This window comes from Acipenser ruthenus, chromosome 38, assembly GCF_902713425.1.
Source record: "Acipenser ruthenus chromosome 38, fAciRut3.2 maternal haplotype, whole genome shotgun sequence".
NCBI lineage: Eukaryota > Metazoa > Chordata > Actinopteri > Acipenseriformes > Acipenseridae > Acipenser > Acipenser ruthenus.
In genome coordinates, this window is record NC_081226.1 from 3886437 (window position 1) to 3896545 (window position 10109).

The window sequence follows — 10109 nt, forward strand, 5'->3', positions numbered from 1 at the left end:
AGACCAGCCTTTCCTTTCACTTTTATTTTTTATATTTAACAAAACATTTATATATATATATATATATATATATATATATATATATATATATATATATATATACACCCAGTACTGTGCAAAAGTTTTAGGCAGGTGTGAAAAAATGCTGTAAAGTAAGAATGCTTGCAAAAATAGACATGTTAATAGATTATATTTATCAATTAACTAAATGCAAAGTGAGTGAACAGAAGAAAAATCTAAATCAAATCCATATTTGGTGTGACCACCCTTTGCCTTCAAAACAGCATCAATTCTTCTAGGTACACTTGCACAAAGTCAGGGATTTTGTAGGCATATAGTCAGGTGTATGATTAAACAATTATACCAAACAGGTGCTAATGATCATCAATTCAATATGTAGGTTGAAACACAATCATTAACTGAAACAGAAACAGCTGTGTAGGAGGAATAAAACTGGGTGAGGAACAGCCAAACTCAGCTAACAAGGTGAGGTTGCTGAAGACAGTTTACTGTCAAAAGTCATACACCATGGCAAGACTGAGCACAGCAACAAGACACAAGGTAGTTATACTGCATCAGCAAGGTCTCTCCCAGGCAGAAATTTCAAAGCAGACAGGGGTTTCCAGATGTGCTGTCCAAGCTCTTTTGAAGAAGCACAAAGAAACGGGCAACGTTGAGGACTGTAGACGCAGTGGTCGGCCAAGGAAACTTACTGCAGCAGATGAAAGACACATCATGCTTACTTCCCTTTGCAATCGGAAGATGTCCAGCAGTGCCATCAGCTCAGAATTGGCAGAAAACAGTGGGACCCTGGTACACCCATCTACTGTCCGGAGAAGTCTGGTCAGAAGTGGCCTTCATGGAAGACTTGCGGCCAAAAAGCCATACCTCCGACGTGGAAACAAGGCCAAGCGACTCAACTATGCATGAAAACACAGGAACTGGGGTGCAGAAAAATGGCAGCAGGTGCTCTGGACTGATGAGTCAAAATTTGAAATATTTGGCTGCAGCAGAAGGCAGTTTGTTCGCCGAAGGGCTGGAGAGCGGTACACGAATGAGTGTCTGCAGGCAACAGTGAAGCATGGTGGAAGTTCCTTGCAAGTTTGGGGCTGCATTTCTGCAAATGGAGTTGGGGATTTGGTCAGAATTAATGGTCTCCTCAATGCTGAGAAGTACAGGCAGATACTTATCCATCATGCAATAACATCAGGGAGGCATCTGATTGGCCCCAAATTTATTCTGCAGCATGACAACAACCCCAAACATACCGCGAAAGTCATTAAGAACTATCTTCAGCGTAAAGAATAACAAGGTTCTGGAAGTGATGGTATGGCCCCCACAGAGCCCTGATCTCTACATCATCGAGTCTGTCTGGGATTACATGAAGAGAGAGAAGCAACTGAGGCTGCCTAAATCCACAGAAGAACTGTGGTTAGTTCTCCAAGATGTTTGGGCCAACCTACCTGCCGAGTTCCTTCAAAAATTGTGTGCAAGTGTACCCAGAAGAATTGATGCTGTTTTGAAGGCAATGGGTGGTCACACCAAATATTGATTTGATGTAGATTTTTCTTCTGTTCACTCACTTTGCATTTTGTTAATTGATAAATATAAACTATTAACATGTCTATTTTTGAAAGCATTCTTACTTTACAGCATTTTTTCACACCTGCCTAAAACTTTTGCACAGTACTGTATATATATATAGAGAGAGAGTTTTCTTTTTTTGTAACCATCTTATTTCTTCTACTCATAAAAAGAAAACGCTATGCCACACATCCTCCACCCCCAAGTGTGCAACACTGACCGGCCATTCCAAGGCCACCCCCTCCCCTAAAACACAACCACCCACCCTCGAGTCCACCAATGTCCCTTTTCGCCCTCTTCCACGGGCGGACTTGAGGGTGGGTCGGTCCATGTTCCGGCCCAGCCAGGTAGGGACATCGCACCGGCGACGAGGGACCCCACTGGTTTGTCAGGGGTGACCGTAGCGACAACCGGGGCACTGGAGGCTGCAGAGGCGGGCAGAGGTGTAGCGGCGTCCAATCACCCAGGGGGAGCGAAGCAGTGACCAGGGGGAGCCCAAGCGATGTCTGGGAGCAGCACAGCGACGTCTTGGTGCTTGGGGGGAGTGGAGCAGGGAACCAGGTGGAGAACCGTGACCGGTTCTGCAGACTCCTGGGCTCCAGGTGTAGTGTAGGGCGTTCCAGGCAAACCGGCAGGGTGTCCAGGAGCGAGGGGCAAGGGACTGCACACAGCGGCGCCGGACTGGACCGCAGGGGTGGTGGTCGGGGCTGTGGTGGTGGTGGGCTCTTCACCTCCTTCCCCTCTAACTCGGGCGGCGGTAGCTCCTCCCCCTCTGGCTCGGGCCACGGCAGCTCCTCCCTCTCTAGCTCGGGCCACGGCAGCTCCTCCCCCTCTGGCTCGGGCAGCGGCAGCTCCTCCCCCTCTGGCTCGGGCAGCGGCAGCTCCTCCCTCTCTGGCTCGGGCCACGGCAGCTCCTCCCCCTCTGGCTCGGGAGACTGCGGAGCTACGCTTGCCTGCTCCCACTTCTGGAGCAGCAGCTCCAGCTTGGTTGGCTCCGGCTCTGGTATCCCGTTCTCCCGTCTCCATCTCTTGTTGCTGTCCTGCTGCCTGCGGGTCATCTCCTGCATCTCCTCTGTGGACCTTTTGAGAGTCCTTATCAGCTCTGCAATGTCCATTATTCTCAACTGTGCTGGTCTGTAGGGCTGAGCACCGCTGTCACCACGTCTAACATGAGCCTTGCAGCTCGGGTTCGTTGGCCCTTTAAAAACTTGACCCAGCACAGCAGACTTTGATTTTTCGGCGCTTATGAGCAATTCTTTTTAATTAAACACAAAATAAACAAACCAAAATAAACAATAAACACAAAACAAAATAAACACTTGGCTCTTTTTGAGCATTAACTACACGTACAATGACCCTCACTAAATACCGGAACACAAAACCACACATTTTACCGTGGGGAGGATTTCAACCCCCTCCGCACTGTGCCACAGCTATTAAATACAGTTTTCTTAAGTGCGATTAGCGGGCTGTCACAGTTTTGATTTGGTCCCAGCCTATGTATCGAAACGTGTTCTGTTTGTTTCTTGTTTTGTTTAAATAAATAATAAAAACGTAACAGGAATCTGATGCTTAATATTCGCAGTCAAGTCTGAAAGCAGAAGAGATTTGTGAGTGTGCGACCAGCCTCGTCTCTTTGAGCGACATCGAGGAAAGCATACATGGTTTACATCATTGCTGTCAGCTGTTTTTTTTTTAATTCTGCAGAAACATTAGTATAAAGTGTCTTATGGTCGACACCTCTTTTTGGAAAAAAAATTTGCTGCACATGAATGCCTTCAAGATTATATATATAGATTTAAAACATGAAATCTAAGTAATTAGAAGTCCAATATATCTAATTAGTGACTGACCAATAAAGCAGAGAGCTCACCTGTCAGGGTGCAGCAGTCCAAAGGGTCCCTGCCTCCTGCCAGAGTTTATAAATGAAAGGAAGGGGACCCTTTCTGAGTGCTGCACCCCAATACTGCTGGCTGATCAGTCACCAGCTTGATACAAAGAAATGTTTAAAATACATTTGTATGAAACACACATTTATAGTATTGGATTTTATGCAGGGACAATACTTTGGATTTCTGTGCCTTTCACGGACAGATTTGTTAAGCACATCCCCTTTTTAAATGAACTAATGCAATGTGCATCATTGCTGGTGTCTGTGTATAAGCCTGTGATTGTGATTATAATGCGTGCCTGTCACAAGCCAGAGGGCGTGTCTCCTGCCTCCTGCCTCCTGTCCATTCTCAATATGAAAAGCGAGATGATGTCATATTGTCACTTTCACCATCGACACTGGAGAGGAGAACACTTTGGGAGCTCTTGGACTAGCTGGTAAGGAAACCTCTCAATATAATCTCTTATTGCTCTATACCAGAGAACATCGTAACCACAGAACTGTAAAGAATGAAGAAATATCTGACGGCATGTTTTATGTTTTTATATTTAGATCCATGCTTTATACTTACATACGATACTGTAATACTAAGTTAACATTATCTAGAGTAATATAAAACAATAATAATAATAATAATAATAATAATAATAATAATAATAATAATAATAAAGAAGATGCACTTTCCTTGAGTTTCTTTACTGGGTACTGTTTTGAAGAAACTGGAGGAACATAAATAGAAAAGCAGACATTTAACATGTTCGCATAAACTTGCACATGGATGTGCTGTATTATTATTATTATTATTATTATTACTATTATTATTATTATTACTGGTGTAGTGTCAGAAAGTGGCACATCCTCAGAATGTGGTACCACCAAAACTTGACCCGTGTAACATCAGAAAATGGTACGCTGTCAATGCTGTGATTGGCTACTGCACAAATCACTACAAACAAGACGAGAGTCATATATGTTTACAGTGTTAGATAACCCAATGTGCTGCTTGTCAGTTAAAGTCACATACAGTTGCAAAATTGTGAAAAAGAAAACTTTAAGGTCCAAACTCAGTACATGGTACCCGTTCCAGAGGGGCTTATCCTTGTTTTCTGCTCGACCAAGCGCAGTACACGCTGTACCGCTTCGTAACGCGTACCACAAAATAACCCTACACGTGTATCATTAATAGTAATAACAATATAACAATTGTGCTTTTTTATGTTCACATAAAAAAAAAGAAAACTTGGATGCATTGTTGACTGTTAAGAGTATTCTTTTTTATTATACATTTTTATTTTATATACACTTTTTTCTTTCCTGTGAAGATTATTGTTATTATTATTGTTTCATATTTTTCTTAGTCATTTTGTATTCGTTATTTTAAGAGAGGTTATTATCTTGTAAATAATCATTGATTAGTAGATGCATTCGTTACAGTGAAAAAGAAGGACCCCCTTTTGCCTTGCAGCTATAATGAGCATCAAAATAAACGCATCACTTATATTTGGATCAAATTCACTAGATGTGATTGAAAAATGACAAACTCTGTTTTAGAGCAGGTGCAGTGACTTTTTATTGTGCTGATTAACAATTGACATTTTACTGTCTGAAGTTATGGGGGGGCGGGGGATACTGTGAAAGTCACAGGCTCGTGGCGTGTGTGGCCAGCGTTGGAAGCAATACAAGCAGTGCATCTGCGACGCATGATTTGCACCAGGTTTCGGATGCTGTCTTGTGGAATCCTGACCCATTCCTCTTGTAGTGCCTGGATAAGCATCTGCCAGTTCAGTGGGCTCTGAGACCTAGAAGCCACACGTCTCCCAGTTCATGGCCTGTCATTGACAGAGTGTGTCTGATTGTATCGTCTCGCCCGGTTTGAAATTGCTGGCTGTGAGCACCCAAGACCGTGAGCCACAGTACGCTGCCCCAGTCCAGCATCCAAGACGTGGCATATTGGTGTTTTTCTGTGATTCTTTATTGCTTTTATTCAAGCTTGCAATTCAACAGCTGAAATCACTCCATATCCAGTGCCCAATCAACTGTCTCACTAATTAGGTGACTAAGTGCATATGCTTCAGTCATAGTCACTCAAACGTGTCATGGACAAGGATTAATGATCAGGTGAAAAACAAACATTCATGTATTTGGACTTCTGTCTCCGGCACAATCTCGTCTGACGCGATATTGATGGGCACTGCATCATGGGTTATTCTTACTGTCCTTTAGGAAATACAATCCCGAGTGACGGAGCTCATCAGAGACAACAGCAATGTGCAGCCTGGCTTTCCTCGTCGTGTCCGGTGAGTTTCACTGTGCTGTACTGATCAGTATGATTCAGATGATCACATTTAATAGACTGATTCTGCTAGTTGTGTAAGAAAGTATTCTTGATTTAGAAGAGCTACACAACATGAAGGAATGGATCTCTCAGGCTACGCTGTTGCACCATTCACTGTTGCACTATTCAACTGTTGCACTATTCAACTGTTGCACCATTCATTTTAAAAAGTCTGTTTCAAATCAGGACCTCTTTTACAGCACGTTTTAGATGCTTTATTGCCTGAATGGATCCTGTCACTAAAGCACGGCCCGTTTTATTATCCAGTGGCCTGAATATTTTGACTCCTGTTGTGTTTTTGTTGTTGTAGCCTGCACCTTGATCGGGGGTCTCTCAGTCTGCTGCCCTCAAAGAAGATACCACGTCGTCAGAGATGTAATGACCTGGGACCAAGCTCGCCAACACTGTCAAAGTAATTTCACTGATCTGGTTAGTGTTCCCAGTGAAGAGGAAATGCTGGCAGTCAAGGCACTGATTTCCCGGGTCTCAGATTACATGTTTTGGTTGGGTCTGCGCAGAAACACAGTCAGCTCGCCTTGGGAATGGTCAACCGGTGTGGCCTTTCAATACAGTAAATGGCTGAGTTTGGAACCAGATGCTAATGGAGAGTGTGGAGCCATGATTCCCACCGGAGAGTGGGGAGCTGAACCTTGTGCTAACCTTCACAGCTTCGTCTGCTTGGCAGGTAAGGAGAATTGATTTCTGAACAGAGTACCCAGCTTGCTAGTTATTTTGATATTGCAATATATTTTTATGATGATTATAGTCATGTAGTTTAACATCACAATGTTCAAAACATTGATTCTTTCAAACAGTCCTTTAGTGACCTCTTGAAGTAGAATGCAGGGACGTGATGGAAACGCGTCATGGAAATATCTGGATGGAACGATCAGCACGTTTAGTGTATTGATACTGGAGTTTTGAAAAAAAAATACCATTAAGAAAAAACTAAATGTACGTTTAAAATAAAGTGCACTGTTGTTATAAATAGTTTATATGCTACTAATATTACTTATTACAAAAACTAAACATGTACACAAGAAGCACTATTGCACATTAAAAAGCATGGTTTTACTTCAGAATTGCTCAGTGCATGGTATGACATCTTTACACAGAATATAATGACCTATGAATGTGACAAATCCCTAACTGGTTGATTTATTTTAAGTGATTAATAATAATCATACTACTACTAATAATAATAATAATAATAATAATAATAATAATAATATTATTTACAGTCCTGTTACACTGTTGTGTTTCTCTGCAGGACCTTCTGCGCTGTGCGGTCAGAGGGAGTACTTCCTGGTTAACACTGTGAAGAATGCGGACGAAGCCAGAGAACACTGCAGATCTCTGTACACAGACCTGGTGAGCATCACAAGCCAAGACGTGCTCCTGGATATCGAACAGCTGATGAACAAAGACACTTCCAATACCGACTACTGGATAGGACTGAGGAGGGACGGTGGGTCTTGGGGCTGGGGAAACGGGGAAACTTTCAGCTACAGCAACTGGGGAGAGACATGGAGCACTTCAGACTGTGTGACGATCAAGACCTCTTATTGGAATTTTGGGGCATGGCAGGTGAACAACTGCAATGACAACAAGAAGTTCATCTGCTACAAAGGCAAGTCGCTTCTGAGTTATAGAGGCGCTTTAGATCAGCTACCTGCTCAGAATGTTTAATTTCTTACCTACTTATTATCCTATTATGAGGTTAGTTGATTCTTATGTGATTCCGCACAGATATACAGGACACCACCACTGTTCAGTCTGACTCTTCCCAAACAGAAGATGGAGAACAGCAATCCCAACATCCTTCCACGATGGCCAACCCCTCTCCTCCTGCAGCAGCGGGTGGGTACAGAGTCATATGGCTGGTGTACGGTCAGGGATATATGGAAATAATAACTTGTATAATGCAGCAAGACCATGTAATGCCTCATAGGTCGAGTAGGATCTTAAAATAAATTCCATATCTTACTGGAATAGAATGTAAAGAGGTAAAACCCGGAGTGATAGGATCATATTCACATTCCCTGAACAGGTATTAGGACCCCACATCCTGTCAGTAGTAACCACACAATGCACAGAAGTAATTAAGAGGTTGGTTGATTCTTTCTATGTGATCTTTTCCACAGATCTACAGAACACCACCACTGTTCAGTCTGACTCTCAGAACTCTCCAACCACCGGGGCAGCCACTTCCCAAACACCAGATGGAGGAGAACAATCCCAGCAGCCTTCCACGATGGGCGGCACCTCTCCTCGAGCCAGCTCCCCTGGACACTCAAGCTCCTGGCTCTCTGGCACTTCACCCGCAGTAACAGGTGGGTACCGTGTCGTAGGGTGAAGTGAAACCAGACCCAAGTAGCCTAAACTGACCAATAATCTGAACCACACAGCTCTCATAATGAAATGCAGACTGAAGCAGAATTTCAACAAAGCTGCATTTGGATGGGCTGTATTAGTGACTGTATTCATTATTAGTTTTATTTATTATTATCATTGTTATATCTTTTTACCAGTCACTCCAGTCCCTGAGGAGCTCCACCTGATCTCTGACAGTATGGTCTGGCCGGAGGCTTGGCAGTACTGCAGGGATCACTACACTGACCTAGTGAGCCTCACAAGCCTGGCTGCACAGAACAGAGTGTCGGAGCTCGTCAGGAACAGCACTGCGTCGCGATACTGGATCGGCCTGCACAGAACCGTGGTGTATGATAAATGGTACTGGGTTGCTGGTAAGGATAAGAGGGCCCCCCTAAACTACACTAACTGGGCCCCTGGGGAGCCCAACAATCCTTACTATGAGCACTGCGGAGAGATGGTGCTGAGGGAGGATGGGGGGGCTGAGTGGAATGATCTGTGCTGCTATGAAAAGCTCCCATTTATCTGTTTCAAAGGTTAAAAAGGTTTTATAGCACTGCTTCTCAAACATTCTATAGTATAAAGTCACGTTAGTCTAAAAAAATAAGCAATTTACAAAAACTAAACTTTGTTGTATAAATGTGGCATGTGTGAATAATAATGCAAAACAAAATCTTGTATCTGACAGAGTTTGGCAATGCCAGAGTCCTGTAGAATAAATGACTGTGTAGCAATCTTAAAGGGGCAATAATTACTTAAGAAAAGACTCCTCAATACTGATTGTGAGGAAGTGAGGTGGGGAAGCATTATGGTGTTGCACAGGCTTCAGTGCACAATGCTTGTCTTATGGGGTTCATGGCACAGCGCAACTCTAATATGATTCCCCTCCTCACTTCCTCACAATCAGCATTGAGGAGTCTTTTCAGAAGCTGCTGTTCACTTGTTTTTCTTTTAGTTCAGGATACGCAGCTATTTAAAATGCCAGGCTGTAGATAAACTGCTGCATCCTGGTACCTGTGCTGTAGGTCACTGGGTCTGATTGAGGCCGGACCATTGGAGAGAGTTTGAACTGCAATACATGGACTGATCAGCTACTAGGAAGCAGCAGCAACTTGGTTTAAATTATTATTATTATTATTATTATTATTATTATTATTATTATTATTATTATTATTATTATTATTATTATTATTATTAACGTTTTCTTTTAAATATCTACATTTACAAATTGAAGTATAAAACACAAGCAAAGGACAAAAAGAGTTTCAACAGAAGGAAATGGGCCAGTGATCCTATTGCTGGGGATAATAAGATATAAGAACATGGATTTTAAACCTTGGGCAGCATCATATAGGATGTATTGTTAAGAGGGAAGTAGAGATGGTGAAAGGGTCTTATTTAATATTTTTCTAATTTCTGCTTTTTGCCTTTAAAAAAAGATTCTATAATATTTAAGTAGGTTTTGTACATTTAAATAATGCTTACATATTTCAGTAGTATTTAAAATGTTTGAACTTGTTAAATTAGTTTTTACATATTTAAGAAGGCGTGTCTGTAGTTGGGTCCTGGATCTTGTCATCAGCACCAGTATAACAAAATCAAATTAAAACTTTTATTTTCCTTGTTTGCACTTTTGTGTTGCTTCCCTGAGCTACAGCAGAGCGGACATTCATACCCCCCTGCTGCTGCAGGTAGTCGCAGGAGTGTGCCTGTTTAGAGAACATTAGAGTGACAGAAGGAGGGAGGGAGGAAGCTTGTGTGCATGTCTGCCTGCCTGCAGCTGAAACTACCTGCCTCTAGGGAATATACCCAAACTGGACAGCCAACAGGGCCTGGTTTCTGATGATGCAGATTGCACCTAATGCTACTCTTGGATGAATGTAGTGAATAGGCAAACTGTAATCATATTTAACTAAACAAAATAGA

At 42.7% G+C, this 10109-nt stretch overlaps 1 protein-coding gene and 1 long non-coding RNA gene across 2 annotated transcripts; both read left to right on the forward strand.

The window, feature by feature from the left end:
• Positions 1–3813: 3813 nt before the first annotated feature.
• LOC131707085 (uncharacterized) lies at positions 3814–6546 on the forward strand. The gene is made up of 3 exons (XR_009310963.1): positions 3814–3912; positions 5699–5772; positions 6121–6546. It is a non-coding gene; the product is annotated as an uncharacterized LOC131707085 (long non-coding RNA).
• A 329-nt stretch (positions 6547–6875) lies between these two features.
• LOC117433683 (macrophage mannose receptor 1-like) lies at positions 6876–8724 on the forward strand. The gene is made up of 4 exons (XM_059008846.1): positions 6876–6906; positions 7081–7440; positions 7955–8143; positions 8342–8724. Exons 1-4 carry the CDS (start codon positions 6876–6878, stop codon positions 8722–8724), a joined length of 963 nt encoding a protein of 320 aa, XP_058864829.1.
• Positions 8725–10109: the final 1385 nt, after the last annotated feature.